We start from the raw sequence: 22,425 nt of genomic DNA on the forward strand, positions 1-22,425 counted from the left end.
GCATGTTTGGTCTTTCTTCCTTTTAGGGCTCTGGCCGATATCCTCCGGCAGCAGGGACCAATCCCCATAGCACACTGTGAAAGAGAGACTATCTCGGCTATAGATACCTCCCCCAAAGACAACACACCCATCCGAACATCTTCGAAAAACCACTATACGCCAGTGCGCACCTCTAAGACCAACCCAGGTAAGACCGGGACTTCTTCATCACTTGTATTAACACACTAAGTGACTTATGTATGGGTTCTGAGGGAGCAGTAGAATATTATTATTGCTATATTTATTTGTGTGTGTGTGTATGTGTATGTGTGATATATATATATACATATATATATATATATGTATGTATGTATAGGTCTTTGGTTATTCGGGTTTTCTCCCACGTAAAATTGGAGGTTTCTTGGCAACGTTTCGACAAAGTCTCATTCGTCATCTTCAGGCTGGTGTCTTCGGCTTCATGCTTCTAGGAGCAATGTGAAATGTGAACCATTGCTCCTAGAAGCACGAAGCCGAAGACACCAGCCTGAAGATGATGAATGAGACTTCGTCGAAATGTTGCCAAGAAACCTCCAATTTTACGCGGGAGAAAACCCGTATAACCAAAGACCTACATACAAACACCCGCGAAAACCTCAGAATATATATATATATATATATATATATATATATATATATATAATCAAATTTTGAAACCACCCATCTCCCTCACAGAGGAGCTCTGAATGGTGTACAAATAAAAATATATACTGGATCTGAGGACTGAGGAACTTTTTTGAGTTGTATTTGAAGATATAGTTGCATTTAAATAAGTGTACATTCTTTTGCTAAAAGAAGCTGTTACCGATACTTATAAGCTATTTCTCTTTTATGAAAACCCAACATTATGCATAAGAGTAAAATAAAAACAAAAGCGTACATTTATAATTTATTGTAATAACACTAACACAAAGACTACATTTTTAGAGATGGTTTTGTGACTGTAGAGATTGCCACAGACAGAGGATCATAAGTCTCTGGGGCAGCTCACTGATATACACTGTGGTCCTATTGATGATATGATGACTTACTGAATCATGTTTAGCTGTTTCATGAAACTGATAAAGCCAGTAGGCATTCTGTTATGATCTTGCAGTAATAAGATCATTATTAGGCTAGAAGAAATTAATGCACAGCAGCAACAGCAAGCAAATTGCACATGTTTAAGAGGTTGAAAATATTACGAATTGCAAATGAATTGTGCAACATGTGTGTTGTTTGAAAAACATGACCCAAATCTTCATTCAAGCACAGCCTTCACTCACGCCCCCTGATCTCCTTTTTCTGGGAAATAAGACATACTTCATATTCTCCATTCCTTGAGCCTTTAGAGTTATAATAGCATGTTATATGGAATAAGATGTCCTGGTTCAGTCAGAAGTGATAGGATATAACATATCACTGGGTGCAGTTTCCTGCCTCTGATCATCTGAGAGGTCAAAGCAGTTGATTTCCACAAGAGGATGCTTAAATGTTTTGTAGGAGGCAGTGCAAATTTAAGACACCCACTTCTATGATATTTCAGAAATATTTCGATTTGTATCTGAAGAAATTTGTATTTACTACATATAAGATGTAGGAGATGATCAGGCTGAGCCTGAGGGAGGAGTCAAAGGCGTCATCAGTCTTTGCATGCCCACAAGAGATCTAAGTCTCCAGCCCACCTTGAATTCCTTTCTTAACTCCCACTCACTTCCCTCGACCACTAGCAGTTCAGATTCTGGTAGAGAGCTTAAGCTTGCACTAAATCTTTATACTCATTTGAACTACCTGAATCTCCTGATTTCCCCAGCTCTTGACATAAGAGTTGTTATTGGAAAGTGCTGAAATGGGATCTATTCAAACCCAACAGTTTATGATACAATAAAGACACAACTAAAGGATGGGTTACATAATATATTGAAACAAATAGATTTAAATGTTATACAGGGGTGTCAAACTGGTGGCACGCGGGCCAGATGCATCACGTGCAGGCCACGTCTACCCAGCTCCGCAAAGACAAAAAAGTCATGATATGTCACATGAGGTCACATGACACGATCGAGTTTGACACCCATGTTATAAGCTATTGAGGCCAATGAGATAAAATGTTAGAAGTTATAACTTTGTCTCCTAGAAGCCCTCTGGGTCTCCACACCATGCTTTTTTTTAAAAAAAATTTTTTTGATTTATATGCCGCCCTTCTCCGGAGACTCAGGGCGGCTTACAATGTGCTCAGCAATAGCCTTCATCCTTTTGTATATTTATACAAAGTCAGCTTATTGCCCCCACAACTGGGTCCTCAATTTACCTACCTTAGAAAGGATGGAAGGCTGAGTCAACCTTGAGCCTTGGCGAGATTCGAACCTGCAGTAATTGCAGGCAACCTGGTCTTAATAACCAGCTTAATAACAGGGTGCCTTAGACCACTGTACTACCAAGGCTTCCACCTTCTGCACTGAGATAGTAGTTTGCTAGTTTCCTCTGCCATCATCAATTGCACAGTGAGATCTCACATGACATCCAGCTCTTAACCCCATTGTACACTGGGGTTGGGATTAAAATGTCAAAAGACAATAATTGAAATCATGTCATTCCTGACCATGTAAGCATAGAGACATGGTGATAGAGGATTTATCTCTTCCTTCCTCGGTTGGCAGATAAATCAAACCTATAGGAAATAAACAAAATCAAGTTTTATTTATTTTTTCTTTAAAAGTATGTTAAAAACTTTTGTTAAACTTGTAAATGTTAAAATTCAGCCATTCAATGGGAAAGAGATAATTACAGAGCTGCCTAGATTATTGTACCATAGCAGTATGCAAATTACTTAGGAAAAATTGCAAAGTAAAACACAGAACTCCAGAGAAAATAAAAGAGAGTGCAGGTGTAGAAACAAATGAAGAATCGTCTACCCCAAAATATTACAGATTCCTCGAAGAACAATGACCATAGCCTGAGAGATTTAAGAAGACAAAATCAAAGATCCAATTTTGCAATTCGTTGATTGATTAAGTGCTGTCAACTCCTGGTGACTATATAGATAGACTTTTCCAGAATCATGTATCCTCAATCCAGTCTTTTGGGTGTCCCAATAGCAGACGCCAATTGCCACTGTAATTAAATCCATCCAGCTTGCTACTGATCATCCTCTTCTTCCCTTTCCTTCCAATTTTCCAAATATTAAGGACTTGTTCAGAGAGAGAAACAAAATGAGATTTAGTACAATACAAAACAGAAATTAAAAATCATAGGACCAATCCTAACTATATACTGCATATTCATCAATTTTTACAGTGTAGCTTTGAGATTGTTAGAGCTTTAAGGCAGTTCCTCACAAAACCTATTTCTATGAATTTTTTCCATGTTTTTATAGAGACTCTAGCAAAGGAAGTGTCTGGGATATCTGTGTACTTCTGTAATAGTCATTGTTCACTCATGAGGATGTACATTTTGTGTCTGTGGTCTGGCATGTGGGCTAGGTTCACAGTATATGTATTTGAAGGGAAAATACTTCAGCTGAAGGAGATTTTCAGCATAGAAATAGCAGAGGGGAATGTATGTTGTTATATTGGCTACTGACCCATAGGAGGCACTGTGCCACTGGTTTCATCCTTTTTTGAGACATTCATGGAGCACAATGGTGGCCTAGTGGTAAAGACGCTCATCTCCTACTCAGAAGGTTGAGAATTCAATCCTAGGTAACAGCAAATATGTCTCTCAGGGCACAAAGACAAAATATCTACTGTAAACTCCATATAGGCATCAGGAAGGGCATCTGGCTAGTAAATGCTCAGGTTCATTCAGCTGCCTGGACTCAATCCAAATTAAGGGATTGTAAAAAGAAAAAAATATTGAGACATTCATCAGGCATAAGTAGTCCTCAAGTTCCATATCTGTATTTAACTGTACTGTGATTTCCCTTCTGTGGAATTCACAATATTTATTTGTGCCTGGAACGCAAGTGTGGTACTCTTTTAGAAGATGTACACTTATGTATGGGAGAACTTCAGTACAAAGCCAGTAGATGAGAGAATTATTAAACCCTGCACCTTCCTAGCTATCTGTGATACACCTTCTGTTCAAGCTGTTGTCTCTGAAAATGAACACAAAATGAAGTTTAAATGCATGTTGTTTGTACATCATGTGCAGTCAGAGTCAAAACAAGACAATCTCTTGAAAATCAGAACATTTAGAATACATTATTGCTGGGTACTGGGTGGAAGTTGCCAGGAAAGCACAGCACTAGGATGAAAATGAGGTCAGAGCTGTAGGCTTGAAATAAGTGATTTTTCATCCTTCATAAAATTATAGTTGTGAGTAGGTCAAAATAGTATCTGAATCAACACTGAATGTAGGATAACAATATAGTTAAGCAGTAACTCTGTATTATCTGTGTCTAGAGTTTTGGGAGGTTGCTGTAAAGATGAGACTGATTAGTCCATGGCACAATATAACAAGAGTAATTGGCAGCAATGTTATTGTTGCTGTTGTTATAATATTCTTAAATTCCTTCAGTAAGAATGTTTAATCATCCCGTTTGGAAAATAACAGACAATAGCCAGTACAGTAAAGATGAGTACACTTTTCTCACTCTAGTTTATCAGGCAGTTCAAAAAACATACTTTATTTTGATACTGATTTTCCCTTATTCTTTCAAACTTACCAAGATCTTTTCTTTAAACAGATAACATCCCTCATCACTGACTATATAAACTATGTCAGCAAATAAATGATATAGAATCCTGTGTGAGTGGCCACAAATCCCTACCTAAAAATAATGATGGCATTGTAGAAGTATTATGTATTTATTGGATTTTTATCCCAGGTTTATTACTTTATAAATAACTCAAGGCAAGGAACATTCCTAATACTCCTTCCTCCTCCTATTTTCCTCATAACAACAACTCTGTGAGGTGGGTTGGGCTGTGAGAGAATGACTAACTGGCTTTCATGTGTAAGGCAGAACTAGCACTCAACAGTCTCCTAATTTCTAGTCCAGTGCCTTAACCACTGCACCAAATTGGCTCTCCTGTGTCCTGTTAATAGGAAGAGATCATTGGTTCAATGTCATAAAAGACCGAGAAAATTGCTGATTATCTGGAGGATTTTAAATTTTAAAATCCTCCAGATTTGAAATACTAGCAAGCTGTTTTCGTTACAGAAGGAAACTGTAACTCAAGATTCTAGAATCCTGAGTATTAACTATTAACAGATTAAATATCCTACTAATTCTAATGTCAGGCCTGGATGCCATCTTTTGTATTAGGCCTTCAGACCTGCCATGTTTACTACTGTGGGAAACTGGGAGGGGGGATTGTATGGAATATGGGTGATATACGTATAGTCACACTAACATTCCTTTCTCAAGAAGTCAAGGACAACTTGTCCGGCACCTGGAAGGCTGGAACTGGGAGGCATCTCCAGTTGGGGTGATGTTTGATTGGACTATGTGATGGACTTGTGGGTGTTGGACTTGTGGGTGTTGGACAGGGACTTGAACTTTTCTTTGGGTGGTGAAAACCTGGAAACTTTCAGATTTGGGTTTTCCTAGATGTGCCAATATGACATCTCTAATAAAATGTAACTTTGAGGAAACTCAAGCCTCAGATTTTCTTTTGTTGGGGTATTACTTGGAACCCTGACATCTAATAGTTGTCTTCTACTAGCAACTGAGGTTATGTTTTAAGTTAGTTTCTTCATTTGTTTCTAGAGGGAGATGTGATTGCTTGGAATGATTATGTTAGTCTGTTTAATGACCACAGCTGTCAAATGAAAAAGAAAAAAAGTTCTGTGAGTAACTTGAATTTTGCTTCCCAGTGCAAAAACTATACATTTGTTGATAAGTATTCTGATCTTTCTGTTCAGAATTATTTCTTTCAGATGGGAGAGAAAGGGAAAAAAAGAAAAATAGGCTGCGATTATTGAAAATTAGGAACCATGAAAAATAGACAATCATTTTTTGTTTTGAATGTGAATCAGTGATAACTTATGGCAATATCAATATCTGTGGTTTAATTGGGGACATAGATGAGTGCTATAGACCAACTAGTGCTTTGAATGGCTAATAAAAGATATGGCTAAGGCCGTATCTATATCTTCTTTCCTTCCTTGTATTTAGTAGAATTTGCTTCAGAATGGAATTGCAAAACCACACTGTCGTTAGAAAAAGTCCCTGAATATGCACTGCCAATATCTTGGAAAGCAGACATGTAATGGAAGGTGTTATGTATTTGGGGTTGGGGGGTGGGGGTGGGGTGTTGTGGAAAGTTTCATGTTCATCTAATAAATTATAGATTGAACAACAGGACTCCTTTGAGGAAGTGGCTCATCCAATCTGCATAGTCATCGAGGGAATTCATCGTTTGTTTTGAATTAAAAAGAAAATGGGATATAAAAACCATCTCTAATTAGTCTAAGAGTAATCTTTTGACACCACTGCAGAGCCATACAATGGTTGAAATTCTGCATTAAAGTTCTATTTGTTCTGTTTACAAGCTGAAGTTTGATTTTGGTGATTTCTGACTGATGGTGGGCAGTTCAGGACAATATAATTTAGAATTAATGCTACTTTTTCTGCATTGTTCAACATTTAACAATATTCAACAGGACTACCTGTAGTAGCTGATTTCTTAAGTTTTCAATTTAGCAGAATGATCATACAGATTGAGAATATTAGAACACTGGGCCCTTTAGTGGCACCAGAGGAGGAATAGATGGCTATTCAGATATTTCTGAATTACATTCACTCAGAGTCCATATGTAAAATTTGCTGGGGACCATACGGTGTATGGGTAGGAGACCAGCAAAATGGGCTTTGTCAAAATAGAATTAAGACCTCCCTTTCCCCTCATACATTTAAGGCCGGTTAAATGGATTCTCCTTTTAGTTATTTTTATTATAGTGCTTGGTCACCAATTTATATTTTGCATTTCATATTTGTATTTATATGTTAATGTATGCTTTAATATTATGTGGTTCTTTTTCAGTTTATTCTTTGTTTTGTTGTTGTTGTTGTATGCCACCCAGAATCATATTGTTTGAGCTAGTCAGGCTTATCAATTCAGTAAATCAAATTAATAAGTAGAAAAAAAATTCATTCACCCTGGAGATAGAAATAAAAATCTATTTTCTGAAAATTTAATCACTTTTAAAGTAAATTTATTCTACCTAGCCAACCATCCCTTCCCAAGTTTGATTTTTATTTATTTATCAACAATTGGTGGCAGCTGAATAGGAGTCTGGGGACTGAAAAGCATGTCTTGTGAGAGATCAGGTAGCAAACCCATGATGCAAATATACCAAAATTCCAATGCAGTTTATCCAAATTCTGAAGCATCTGTTAGATAGTTTGGGAGATAAGACTTTAACTGGCAGACAATTACAGCTAGAAGTAAAAGGAAGATATGGAATTATCAATTAGTTGAAAAGGGGGAGTTCTTAAAGTCAAAGATTTTAAATTGAAGGCTACCTGCCAGATATGCAAGGATAAGAAAAGGATGCTGTGTAAAGAAAGATATGCCCTCATAACATAGTGGCACTGTGGTGAGATTTGAACCTTGATTTTTTTTGTAGCTGAGGTTCCATTGAGGTATCCTCCTTCCTCCCAAAAGCAAGTAAAATATATTACACCATCAATAACAGACAGAATTTTGGGAAGAAATCAATGATCTAGGAATAACATAATGCTATTATTCATATAAAGATTTTGTAGACTGAAAGAATCTGACTTGATTTACCATTCTCAAGACACACTGATTTCCTTTTTATAGTATAATTTCATCCCAAACCACCCAAAAATTTAACCTAAGATTGTCTACTGTTGACCTCACCCCATTCCTAAGAGGTCTGTAAGGGGCATGCATAAGCGCACCAGTGTGCCTACCGTCCCTGTCCTAACATTTCCTCTATTTGTATCTATTGTATGTATTCAATTCATGCTTATACTTATATAAATTACCTAATACATTCATAATAATAATAATAATAATAATAATAATAATAATAATAATAATAATAATAATAGTAGTAGTAGTAGTAGTAGTAGTAGTAGTAGTAGTAGTAGTAGTATAAGAAGGGTCAGGTAATTTGAACAGAGTCCTCTAATACTGCTCTCCACGTTTTTCAATCCATGTTATCAATCTTTTGGTCCTTTTGCATCTGAAGAACTTATTGATGTTGTTACATCTTTGAATGCAGCAAGCAACACAGTTCAGACCTCTGATTAGTTTGAATATAGCTGGAGAAGGTTTTTAATAAGCTATTTAAGAAAGAATGTTCCTGATGTGAACACATTCAAAGTGCTGTTTTCAGCAACTCCTTCTACCTGGGGGCATATTCTGATCTCAGTTTGCATGCAAAACAAGAGCAGAAAATGCCCTTGATCTTTTTCTTTCTTAAAAATACAGTACCTTATCCAGTTATCACACAGGACTTTGATGGGGTTGAAGATGATGCAAAGAAAGACGTTCATGAGGCTTATTTGACAACTGACCATCAGCTAACAAGGCCAGCTGTCTGACTGAGAAAAAACTGGCTATTGATTCCTAATAAACCCTTGCTTTTGGGAGAACAGATAGAGGTAGAATTAGAATATTTGCTTGGAATTGACTAGAGCTGACAGTTAAAGATCAGAAAAAAATATTTCATTTGTGCTTTTGAAAAAACTCTCTTAACTGAAGAGAGGGAAAATTGTTCACATTGGTATGCAAAGCAGTAAGAAACTCTAACTCATACTTGCAGAGCTGAGGTTGGAGAAATGAAAGGGCTTTTGCAATGTTTCATTAATAGTTTGATTAAAAAGGAGAAAAACCTTAAATATGTTTTGTACCATCTCTTCAAATCCTTCAAAACTCCACACCTAATCTGTAACACCTCTTCAAACACACTTCAAAAGTGTGGTGGCACAACAGCTTCCTGGGTACCTGGATGAAGCTGTCTATCTGAATCCGCTCCAGTCCGGCTTCAGGCCTGGGCACAGCACGGAATAGGCATTGGTCGCGTTGGTGGATGATCTCTGGAGGGCTCGGGATAGGGGTTGTTCCTCTATCCTGGTCCTATTAGATCTCTCAGCGGCTTTTGATACCATCGACCATGGTATCCTGCTGCGCCGGTTGGAGGGGTTGGGAGTGGGGGGCACCGTCTTGCGGTGGTTCTCCTCCTATCTCTCTGACCGGTCGCGGTCGGTGTTGGCAGGGGGGCAGAGGTTGACCCTGAGGCACCTTGCTTGTGGGGTGCCGCAGGGGTCGGTCCTCTCACCCCTTCTGTTCAACATTTATGTGAAGCCGCTGGGCGAGATCATCCATGGCTTTGGGGTGGAGTTCCATCAGTATGCTGATGATACTCAGCTGTACATCTCCACCCCAGGCCATCCCAACGATGCCCTTGAAGTGATGTCCCGGTGCTTGGAGGCCGTGCAGACCTGGATGGGGAGTAACAGGCTTCAACTCAACCCTTCCAAGACCGAGTGGCTGTGGCTTCCGGCGTCCCGATATAGCCAGCTGGTGCCATCGCTGGCTATTGGGGGTGAGTTATTGGCCCCCACGGATAGGGCTCGCAACTTGGGTGTCCTCCTTGATTCACGGCTGTCTTTAGAAGAGCATATGATGACCGTGGCCAGGGGGGCTTTTTATCAGGTCCGCCTGATTCGCCAGTTGCGTCCCTTTCTGGATCGGGACTCCCTACATACAGTCACTCAGGCGCTCGTCACTTCCCGCCTGGACTACTGCAATGCTCTCTACATGGGGCTCCCCTTGAGGAGCACCCGGAGGCTCCAACTGGTGCAGAATGCGCTGCATGGGGGATTATGGGAGCGAGGGGCTGCTCCCATGTGACACCTCTCCTGTGCGAGCTGCACTGGCTTCCAGTGGTCTTCCGGGTGCGCTTCAAGGTGTTGGTCACCACCTTTAAAGTGCTCCATGGCATGGGACCTGGGTATTTGCGGGACCGCCTTCTGCCGCCGATAGCCTCCCACCGACCAGTACGCTCCCACAGAGAGGGACTCCTCAGGGTGCCGTCAGCCAGGTAATGTCGGCTGGCAACCCCCAGGGGGAGGGCCTTCTCTGTGGCAGCTCCTGCCCTCTGGAACTATTTGCCCCCGGAGATACGAAGGATATCGGATCTCCGGGTTTTTCGCCGTGCCCTAAAAACTTTTCTTTTCCATCCAGCAGGGCTGGCGTGAACCCCCCTCCCTTTTTTTTAGTTTTTTAGCTTTTTAAATTGTCAAAGGAGTTTTAGTTTTCAATGTTTAAAATTTTTGGGCCATAGTTATTTAATTCTTTTAATAATTTTAAATTTTGTATTGATATATGTTTTAGTTCTGGCTGTGCACCGCCCTGAGTCCACTTGGAGAAGGGCGGGATATAAATTGAATAAAATAAATAAATAAATAAAATAAACCTTTATGGCTACTCTATACACATCTAGCATATCACCCTAGAATTTCCTTGTAGTCTCACATCCAAGTATTTATCAGGCCCAATACAGCTTAGCTTTATGCCACTTAGTTAGGCCTAGGCCATCAGAAAACACTCCAAAGTCACAGGTTCTCTTCAAGTCTTCAGAGCCCCAAACTGTTATTCCTTGAGCATATAGAGAAATAGAGAAATAAAAAAAAACATAACAAAGCAAAGACAAAACTTGAGGAATCATGCTATTAGTAATATCCTATTTTAAAGAAGCTGTTAAATAGCCAAAATAAATATACTTGTAAGGTGCTTCGGTGTAAAAGAAGGCTTGAAATAATAACAATTGAGATCTAAGCTAAGGCAGGGCTGCATTGCTGATTTCTTTTGAATCACTGCTGAATTAAAGTTAATGTAATATGCAGCTGATCTGTACCATTACTGCTGACTTGAGGATAAATATAGAGACACCATTGATGATTGCTTATATATTTCAGTAAGCTGCCCTGCTTTAAAGAGCAAATGCTTCTGTTTTCTTCTTCACAATAAGATCGAAACTCTTATTCCACCCCAAATGGGATAAAAAGAGAATAATTTGAGTGGCTAGTTTTGCAGTGATGGTGTTGGTTTTTTACAATGTTCCAAAGAGAGGCTGACTTTTGAGTAGGTGGCTGTGAAAACCATCAGTAATAATTCAGAAAAAGTAGAAATATACATTTAGCATTTTATATTTAGAAGAAAAGACATCAAATTTAGATGAAGTACTTTCTCTTACCTTACCATTACAAAAATAAGCAACACAAATAAGACAGTTATATCAGTCCAGATGTTATTTAACATTGATTGAATTTAGTGATTATAGAAGAAAAACCAATGGCCATTGTTCTAATATATAACACATTTTCAGTCAGTATAAGCACTTTACCATGATGACTAGCCTGAAGCACAAGCCAGCTTGGGAAATACTTGTATTTCTATCTGTCTTGCACTATAGCCCTGATAGCTAGATAGCTAGATAGCTAGATAGCTAGATAGCTAGATGGATGGATGGATGGATGGATGGATGGATGGACGGACGGATATTTATTTATTTATTTATTGGTTCTATTTATATGCCGCCCTTCTCCGGAGACTCAGGGCGGCTTATAATGCATTAAGCAATAGCCTTCATACTTTTGTATTTACCTGCTTAGAATTTCACACTTATTCAAATTGGGTGTCAGTTTTTCTTACAGTTCTTTTCTGATTTGGGATATAATCCAAACTAGGGAAAAGTCATAAATTTCATTTCAGCTTCCTCATCCAGCTATTATGACTGCTGTCCTACTTGTGGCAGTGGAGAGAAAAGTCCCTTGGTGATGGGAGTGATTTTCCACCAACCCAACAATTAATTGGGGTCCTTGGATGTTTACCTAGCAGTTAAATCTAAACAGCAAATCCACTTATTACTTCCACTGTCACCTGATCTTTCTGTGTTTTCCTCAATTCTCCCACAGTGCTCCTTTTATCTAGGGGCTGAAGGGATATTAATTTTATGGATCAGTGATAACAAGTGATGAAACAGGAGAGTAGGACAGATTAATGGGCAAAAGAGAGGTGGGCTTCTCTTCTGAGAGCAAATTATGTTTTGTAATGTGCATGGAAATAAAATTTTGGAATTGAAATGGTTTTCTGTTTATGAAAAGATTAAAGAAGACACATAGTAAAATGCATCTCTGTAAAACTGCAGGTACATTATTAATTCATCAATGCTTGCATATTCAAATAATCTCTTAATTTGGGTCACTGGTAGCTTTAAGGTAGTGCTCGCTTCTAACTGATACAGAGTGATGTGCATGTGTGGTACAGGACACCAAGTGTGCCATACCGTATCTCCTTCCCCAGTCTGTCTTATTGCTGCCCAGCAATTGTCATTTCCTACTTCAATTGTGGAGCAAGGTGGAGAGCAGCTGATGCTATACAATTTTGGAGGAAGCAGCTGTTCCAGTTGTATTGTCAAGGTAATATCAGTGAACTCCATATACATCTTCCTCAGACCTGAGAATCATTTTCTGCCAGCATCCATCTTGTATGCAAAATTGGATGAAGGCTTTCCTAGCAGGCCAGACAATAACTCCAGAGAGGGTGAGGCTGATCTCATAACAGATCCTATTTATACAAGGCTTTATCTGCCTTTAGAACGTTGCAGATTAATCTAGTAGAAAAAAACCTCAACCATTAGGACTCTCTTGAGATATCTAAGGGTCTATTTATTGCTGCCTTCTTTTGCTTCGCGAGACAGCCTCTGCCTTACCTTTGCCTGCTGTGCTTAATTTTCCCTGCAAACTCCAGGTAGCCATAGAATGAAACACTAGTTCAGGACAACTTCAAATGATCTCATGGGTTTTATAAAGTCCCACTAATAAACAAAAATCACTTTACTGTGAAATCCAGTATGGTACGCTGTAATGGAACAGCTCCCCCTACCCACACAGTGTTGCTGCAAAGTGTGTTTGACTGCAACTCTTATTATGTGGGCCAGTAGCCATGCTGGCTGAAAATGGTTCAACGCATCTGATCAAGGATGATTTTTATTTATAGGCTGTGGAAGACTGTTTAAGTGTATGGGTTCAGTAGTTGGGTTTCCAGCTGGCCCACATGCATGGGATTTAGCATTAAATCTCCAGAGTATAGCCACAGAGCTTTGAAGTCTGGCATCTTGGCTTCATCGTCCACAGTGATATCAGGAAATTGTGGGTTACTATGGTAACAATATCTTTTTTTATATAAAAAAGAGGGACTAATAAAAGTAGCAAGTGAGTGTGCAAGAGCATTAAGAATACAGCTTTGCTTTGAAACAAAACATCACAGCACACGCATCTCGCACTGTGCCACACAGCAAGTTACAAAGGCCGCAGGAAGTGGATGGTGTTTGCTAATAGAAAGGGACAGCGAGAATTTCACCATTGGGAGATAAAGGATACTTCACAAAGAATAAATATAAAAAACAACCATGGTTATCTTAGTGGGAATCTTTTTGAACTGTGCACTCTGTGTGTGAGTGTATGGGTGTTATGTCTTCTGTACTGGAATTGTTTGGTTGCTACTTGTACAAGATGATGCTTTCCTTAAAGTGGAAGAAAGTGTAAGTCTGTGCTTGGCAGCCTCAGCATATCAGAACTAGATGTTAATTTTGCTCTCTCACACTCAAGTGAATTGACTTAAGTTCACACAAAACAGAGAGAGCTAGGAAATGGCAGAGGGCCCCAAACTTCATTGTCAGCCCAAGGCATTTTGCTATCTGAAGTAGAGCATCAAATGTGTGTATCACTCTCTTCTTATGTTGTGACAGACTCTAAAATGTGTTGCTTCACTTTTCTGCCAAAATGTATGAAGTTCTGAGGCACCTGACAATGGCCCCATTCCTTTACCAAGTATAAAGGCAATGGCAAACACACAGAAGTCTTGAAGTAGCTCATGAGCAACAGACTAAGTAGCCAGGTATACAAGTTAACAGGTCATAGTTGTTCCCATAAATGAGAGGATGAAGTGCAGTGTCTCTGATTAAGTTATAATAATGATTTGGGGAATGAGAATAAATATATGAGTAGCAATACAATTGGAATAAATATATATTCATATGTTATCATGTATAGATTTTGTTTATAATTTATTTACTAGATTTTTATCCCATTGTAATTACTTTATAATTAACTCAAGGTGGTAAACATATCTAATACTTCTTCCTCTTCCTATTTTCCCCACAACAACAACCCTAGTTCAGAACTGAACCCCCTTCAGTTCAGAACTAAAGAAGCTTCTTGGATGAGAAATGAAATGTTTTCAAAGAAAAAAAAGTCCCAAGAAAGTCCAATTGCCTTTTGGAAAAAAGCATCTTTGAGACCACATGATGGGTTGGACTGAGAGAGAGTGTCGGGCCCAAAGTTACCCAGCTGACCCTCATGTCAAAGGCAGAACTAGAATTCACAGTCTCCTGGTTTCTAGGCATGATCCTTAAGCACTACACCAAATTGGCTTTTTAGCTTATATAATTATTATTAATATATAATTAACTTATGTAAATTTTAGTTGTTTTTTAATTTTGCAGATGTATTTGTAGTTATCTGATAATTCCAATCTTACATCTATAAGGCCCATTGTATTTTCCCCTTTGCATTTATCTCTTTTTATACCAAGTCTGCCCAGCTCCATTTAGCAGCAACCTGCAAATGAGAAAACATGGGGAAGGAGAGGGGTGAACACTGAGGAGAAAGTAAGCTGCATACCTCTTAATCAACATGCATTGCAGAGGAGGCTTGGATGCCTCTGCTAGGTTTTGTAAAAATAGTTCTAATCTATCACATTGTTTGTACATTACATAATCTAGAACCATCCAGATTTTTCCAGTTCTTCTTTAAGTCTAGAGTGGATTATGAAATCATTAAAGAAGGAAGGAATTGTAAATGGAGGCAGAAGCTAGCCATTGGAGAAGGAAGTATGAAAGGAGACTGAAGGACAAAAAATATATCTTCCTCCATGCTTGCAAGCAGAATAGAAATAGAAACAGAGTGTGTTTCAGTTGTCTAGTTCTCCCTATAAGGGCCTACATCTTTTTGATCATAATAGCATTTAGAAGTCTAATAATGGCTTGTTAATTCTGTGTGATGAACGCCTGACTTGAGTTACAATTGAAGTTTAAATTGGTTTAAATCACAGGATGAGTGCAATTATTTTATACCTGCTTATTTGCTTAAGTTATTTTTGTACTGTCCTTCAATCAAATTCCAAGCAGTGTCAGTATGGAAGAATGGATATCAAGATAAATTCACAGAAACCTAGCTCGAATTGGGCAGCTATCAAGAATCTAATATGCTCTGCAGCTATTTTTTTCATACTCAGCCTGGGTTGTTATTAATATCATACATGTGTTCATTTCCAAATTTGGGGATTCAGTCTTTAAATATTTGTATGATATTTGTCTTTTTTCTTGGTGAAATGTATGTTTTCTTCTTAAGACTATGTAGTAAATAATTCTTTCCCAACTAGATGTGTTGAACTGCAACATTCACTACCATTTATTTAGTGGCAGTTGACAAAAAGGAAGATTTGGTATTTCAGATAGTATTAAAAAAATATCCACTGCCTGTATTTGTTTTCTTATTACCACAACAGCCAAAGAGGTCTGTAGGATAAACAGAGAATTAGGATGTGACAAATGACTTGACCAAAAGAGGTGAGAAAATTCATTGGATACAACCCAGATTTACCTAGTCTCAAAGGGCGCACACGGCTAATCCTTTCAGATAAATGATCTGGATAAATGATATCCAGAGGATATATTCAAGATTATTCGCTGTGGATCTATTAGGAATGCATTAACCTTTAAACATTTTATCGTGCCCAACCTAGGTAGTTAAAGAATGATAAAAATGTGGGAGATTTGCATGCGTGCGTGTGCGCATGCACTTCTGCGCGCTGTAATATGTATATATACACATTGTGCAGAGTTAGATAGATGCATGAATGTATGTACATCTTGTCCCGAGGACAGCTGAAATTGTATAAAACAGAATATTTGTCTTGTATATTTTGTATTTGGAGTAGTAAATAGAGGAAGGCAGACAGTGGAGTGATGCCTTTTAAGTATGTATGTGAAAATGAACCACAAGTGTTAAGGGTCCACCAGCACTTGCCTACATTTTTTCCCGAATGTTTGCAGATAGAAATATATGCTGCAATTTTGATGCTGCTTAGTGAGTCAAATACATTGAAGGATTGGCTCTGTGCCAGAATAAAGACTGTTATTATAGAATCAGAGGTGATTTTGTGGGAGACATATTGAAGCAGAATTTGTTAAGATTACACTCCTTTAGATCTGCTTGCCGAGTTACTTTTTCCTAGATAATGTTTTGATTTCACTTCCACTTTATTTAATCTATTCTTTTTCTCTGCCCCTCTCACCTTTATCATGATTATGCTATTTCTTCTGTCTTCTTTCTACTCCTACATCATGACCTAATTCCCTTTCCTTGTATTTGTTTGCTTTAGGGTTTCTTTCTTGCTACAAGGGCATTATATCTAGCATATTGGATACGAGATGTTAAGTACCAGAGGAATTATTACTCCAGTGGCTAATCCCAAAAAGAATTTTTGGTTGCATTTTGGTGGGTGAGGGGAGGTTGGGAAAGTTCAAGATAGGGGAAAACATTGCTTTGGTATGGTTTGGATTATGGAGACCTAAACTCAAGTATATTCATTTTGTGGAATTTCCATTTTGCCTTTTATAACAAGTAGACAGTTTAGACTGGAGGTGACAGGAGGAGAATCTATCTGCCGTGTGAGCAAGGAGATCAAATTTATCTTTCATCTAATTTCTGTAACTAGTCTAGTCCAGCCCAAGATAACCATAGAGCCAGACAACATGAGTCATATTGTCAGAAGTGATATTAATTATGTTCTGCGTTTCTCAATTCAGATGCTGTAACAAATTTCTTAGTCTGTAGATGCAAGCTGTTAAGCAGAAATGGAATCTGTTTTGGGTGTTGATTTTTTAAAAAAATCATATGGGCGAGATCTACTTGCAGCAGTTGGCCAGAGCTGTTTTTCTTTCTTCCAACCCCTTCTGCTACTTCTTGATTCATCCCCAATAGCTTAGTTCTTCCTTCTTTCTTGCACCCAATCCCACTCCAGTTTTCATGTACAGTTTTCATGTACAGAAACTGTTGAATTTCATTTTACTCCTGGTGGTGGGCTTAGAGCTTTGGTGACACTGGAGGGCAGCAGACTACTTTAGGGAGTTCAGGATAGGAAATATTGTGTCTTCCAAGACAAAGGAATGATTGGAGTGTGGGGAGAAGTTCTTGTTTACATCCCTAATATCTGCCATCATAGGAAACTGTCTCATTCTATCCCATGGTAGGACTGGCCCTGAGCCCAGAAGAGATATCTTACCATGAAGACTGGAATTTAAGAAAGATGGCAGTTGGATTCAAAGAACTATGGAGGAGAGAAGCTGTCTCTAAATAGAGAAGATCTGAAAGGAACTTCTGCAGTTTCTGGTTTTATTGCTTCCTACTGACATTTTCCTGTTTGGCAATTATTGAGATATTGTTTGGAAAGTATTAAATATTGTGTGTGGGAGTGGGGTATTTATCTTTCTGGAGATCCGAGTCAAAGTAATTGACTGAGTTTTCAAGATAAGTGAAGGTTTTGTTACTTAAATGCTGAACAGCAGAAGACATTCACAAGCCATGGACATATAGGCCTAGCTAAGATTGACCCACAGTCTTTCCAAGAGGAAATTTAGCAAGTTAGGCTTTTCTTTTTAAAAAAACCTAAGGTAGTCTTTTCTTCAAATAGCTATAGCCATTATGTATAGATTAATTGGTACGCAGGTTCCTTAGTGCTCTCTGAGTTTGGTTGTTTCCTTGCATTTGGGCAATGAAAAGTCTGCAAGAAAACAACCAAGCTCAGAGAGCACCAAGCTCCCCAACCTCCCATTTCATCCCTGAGCTACAGATATTCTCGTCTATGGATTGATTGGTAGTGTGGCAAGAGTGGAACATTTTAACCTGTCTCCGCTCCCTGCAACCCAGCTGATGTACCTCTACTGCTTAATTAAAACCAGACTAGGAATCATGACTATTATGTATGGTAAGAGTTTATAAGGAATAAGAGACTCAGGTTAAATAATAGGTTTAAGTAACAACTTATCCAACAAGTAACATTGCTGGCTCAGAGACTTCCAAGGATGCTAGAAATGTACATAGAAATGGTCATGAGTGGAAGCTTAAAAGAATTATCCTGATCATTATGTAAGTAGGAAAGAATCAAATAAATAATGTAAATCAAGGCAGTGCAAGAATAGTGAGAGAAGCAGAAACAATTAATTAGAAAAAAGGGGGAAGGCTTCCAATAAAGACTTCACCTTCTTAAATTTTTCCTTTCTAGTTACTGTGGAGGGACAGGAAACAGGATTAAGACAAAATCTACTTTCTGAACCAGTTTTGTGATATTATGATATTATTAAGCCCAGTTGCCTGCACAGCATGACAGTATCATACTGCTGCCAACCAGAAACCATTATTGTGTGGGATTGCCAGAATGGAAATAGAAATGGAAGGAAGGCACTGACTATGTACTAGGTTTGTGAGGTATAACAAGATGAATGAAGTTGGCTATGTGACACTAAACTGTCATGTTAGCAAAGCAATTCCTGATTGATTAGGTTTACTGTATATTGGTAGCAAAAATATGTCACTTTAAGAAAAAAAACAGTGCAAAAGCATTTGCCCAAAGGACCAATGAAGAGATGTGGGATTTTTTTTAAAGTAAAACATGGATATATTCAGGACTCAAAAAACCAATTCCTTTTTCATGTCAAAATATGGACCACAGACCTATCCTAAATAGATACTTTACAGAAAAGTAGAAATTAATCTTCAGTTCATTAGAACCTGACATACGTTATTACAGTAAGCAGTAAAAAAAGATGTTGAAAGATAGCGCTTGGCTATTTGCTGCTGATCATATGGTTGCAAGAGCATGGCATCCCACTGTAGAGTCCATTGAAATAGTGTTTCTTGGCCTTGCCAACTATAAGATGTGTAGGCTACAACACAGTGGTGGGATTCAGCCAGTTCGCACCACTTCAGGAGAACCGGTTGTTAACTTTCTGAGCAATTTGGCACACTGGTTGTTGGAAGAAATCATTAGGGCAGAGAACCGGTTGTTAAATTACCTGAATCCCATCACTGCTACAACATCCAGAATTCTCTAGGAAATTCTGGGAGTTGAAGTCCACACATCTTAGAGTTGCCAAAGTTGAGAAACACTGCATCAGAAGATTATGGAATAGTCATTTGGGCCAGCCACCTTCTTGCTCCAGGAAATTCAGAGGTACAGCATCCCCACAAATAGTCAAGCTCTGACTGAAATTTTCCAGCAGGAAAAGACTGGTTCAACATTCCAGATCCATGGATTTGAACCTTTTTCATCTCATAGCACACTATGAGATGCTAAAATTTCTGTAAAATCAGAAGACGTTGGTTGCTGAGATGGAGGAGAAATAGTCACAGTTCTCCCCTGGTGATGTCATGGAGGAGAGGGTTCTGTTTGCACAATACCCCCCAACCTTTACTTGTGGTTTATAGATGCTGCACACCTGCAGGTCTCTTGTGCAACACAAATGTGCTGTGTCATAGTGGTTTAAAATTGTTCTAACTTATTAGGCAGTCAACATTTTTCATCTGCAAAAATGGAAAGCTTTTAGTGTCTCTCTTATCATGGTCAGATCACCTCTGATAGCCATGGGATGCCCTAGTATCACTATCCACTGCAGGGAGGCTGGACCTACTAGATTGGTTTGCTCCTGGTTACTGCTCTTAGTGTCTATCAATTGTCTGGACTATCATTGAACTCTATAGAGCTTGAGTATGTAGGCAACTTTAGTTTCTGTAGCTATTCCTATATCTATGAACTTAGTGGTTGCCCCAGAGTCTACAAGAGCATAAAGTTCCTTCTTTACCTGGAATCTAAAGTAACAATAACAATGGTCTAAGCTCAAATGGTGGAGGACTCCCTTCGAACTTACGTCTTGAACTTACAGACTTACTTTCTGAACTCATGAACTCAATTCCTGAATTTACGACTCCTGCTCAAAGAGCAGGTGGCAGTGGTGTCTAGGAAGGCTTTTTCACAGCTTTAGGTTGTGCGACAGTTGCACCCATTCCTAAATTGGGAGGGTACTGGTCACAGCCATTCACACCCTAGTTATCTCCCAATTGGATTATTGTAATGCACTCTAAATGGGACTTCCCTTGAAGAGTATCTGGAAGCTTCAGCTGTTGCAAAATGCAACGTCATGGTTGCACTTCCAGAACAACACAGGTTACATCTCTGCTCCACGAGGTGCTTTGCTTCCAGGTCCAATTCAAAGCTTTAAACTTGAATCTCTTCATGGCATTGGACCAAACTATCCAGGGGCTGCCCCTCCTCATTTATATCTGCTCGTCTCATCAGGTCTGGCACAGAAGGCATGCTGCAAGTTCTGTCTGCTAGGGATCTACACTTGGCAGGTTTCAGAGGGCAGGCTTTCTCTGCTATAATGGTGCTCACCTTATGGAGCATTCTCCCCCATGAGGTGAGGTTACCTTCCCATTAATATTCAGGAAGTCCCTCAAGATCTGGCTTGCCATCACGCCTGGGGCCCGAGGGACTGGTGAAATGTTATGATGGCTCCATCACTGTGGCTGATGTTCACTACCTGCTATGCTGTACGGTTTTTATTTTCTTAATAATAACTCTCTAATGTATTTATTATTTGAATTAATTGTTGTATACCACCCAGGATCACTTTTATGAGATGGGCAACCCTATAGATTTGATAAATTAAAAAAATTAAAATGCAGAGTTGTACTCTGGGAAAAGAAAATCAGATGTGGATGTGTTGGATGTGGTATACCTGATTTAAATACTACTGGAAAAGATATTGGAATGCAATCTGAATGTGAGCCAGCAATGTAATGTGGCTGCAAAGAATGGAAATACAATTTTAGGCTTCATCAGATACAGAATGTAATTTCCAAGTCATGGAAGAAATGGTTTCACTCTATTCTACTTTGCCCGGACCTTTCCTTTACTACTGTGTTAAACTCTGAGCACCATATTTTAAGAAGGTTTTAGAGAAATTAGAGATGGGGAATAAAGATAAAAAAGTAACTAGAAATTACACCACATGATGAGAAACTGAAGAAGCTGAGAAAGGACTGCTGGGGAGTGAGATACAATAGCTTCTTTTAAATGTAGATAGGATGTTAGGATTTCTTACCTTCTTGTTCCGGAGTACAAGTGCATGGGATAATGGGCTTAAGTTACAGTTCCAGATTAGTTCTGGTTCTGGTTGGGGGCGGGGGGACGGGATGGACGGAGGACGACCTTCCTAACAGTAACAGAAGTTTGATTATAGAACAAATGATCTGGAAAGGCAACGGACTCTCCTTCAGTAGAAGCCAGACAGTCATTTATTTAGGATAATTTTATTTTTATTTTATTTTTTTTTATTTTATTTTGAATGTGTATACCGCCCTTCTCCCTGAGGACTCAGGGCGGTGAACAGCCAAGTAAAAACATCAAATACAAATATTAAAATACAGTTAAAATATACATATATAAATTTGGCCCCATTGATTAAAAACAATAAACAAAACACTTAAAAACACTTAAAAAAATTAGGCCAGCCCGGCTTGCTGGAAAAGGAAGGTTTTAAGGGCACGGGGGAAGGCACCGAGGTCTTGGATTCTCCTTATCTCTGGAGGCAATTGATTCCAGAGGGTAGGTGCCCCCACAGAGAAGGCCCTCCCCCTGGGGGTCACCAGCCTGCACTGTTTGGCTGATGGCACCCCGAGGAGGCCCTCTCTGTGGGAGCGCACGGGTCGATGGGAGGTCGTCGGTGGCAGCAGGCGGTCTCGAAGATAGCTAGGCCCTATGCCATGGAGCGCTTTAAAGGTGATAACCAACACCTTGAAGCGCACCTGGAAGACCACTGGGAGCCAGTGCAGCTTGCGCAGGAGCGGTGTTACATGGGAGCGCCAGGCTGCTTTTATTTATTTTGGATACTTTATTTATTCATTGGATTCAGTGGTATAAATAAATCCTTCCAACTTTATGGTTCTGTGAGAGCTGCCCAACTGTAACTTTAAACCCCATTAGAGAATGGATTTTTGTCTCTTTCACGTAACAGCCTAGCAGAACTTTTACTGGACCAAAGGATGCAGCCCTTAGAATTGGTCAACCACTCTAGTCTAATAATATAGAAATTATATACAGATCATATACCTCCCTCCATTTTTTCTGATTTAAATGTCTTTAGATAAAGCTGTGTTAAGTGCTGTGGTTAATCCATCTTTAACGTTTTAGAAGCAGTGCTCAGTTTCTCTTCCGGCGCTGTATTTATTATTTTCACCATAGATGAGCCAATCTGCAACATTTGGGAAGATTTAGATTGGGAGTTATATGAACAGCACAATTC

The 22,425-nt window shown here is 39.0% G+C and overlaps 1 protein-coding gene across 3 annotated transcripts in view; it reads left to right on the top strand.

Moving 5' to 3' along the window:
• SHISA6 (shisa family member 6) overlaps positions 1 to 22,425 on the top strand; it is a 333,085-nt gene that overhangs the window by 22,732 nt on the left and 287,928 nt on the right. For all 3 annotated transcript variants that reach the window (XM_034407819.3, XM_034407813.3, XM_034407826.3), the window contains exon 3: positions 27 to 187. In XM_034407819.3, the coding sequence (XP_034263710.1) occupies positions 27 to 187 (161 nt within the window). The remainder of the gene's footprint in view (positions 1 to 26; positions 188 to 22,425) is intronic.

The sequence above is a fragment of the Pantherophis guttatus genome, chromosome 2 (assembly GCF_059756535.1).
Source record: "Pantherophis guttatus breed Tessera chromosome 2, ASM5975653v1, whole genome shotgun sequence".
NCBI classification, from domain to species: Eukaryota; Metazoa; Chordata; class Lepidosauria; order Squamata; family Colubridae; genus Pantherophis; species Pantherophis guttatus.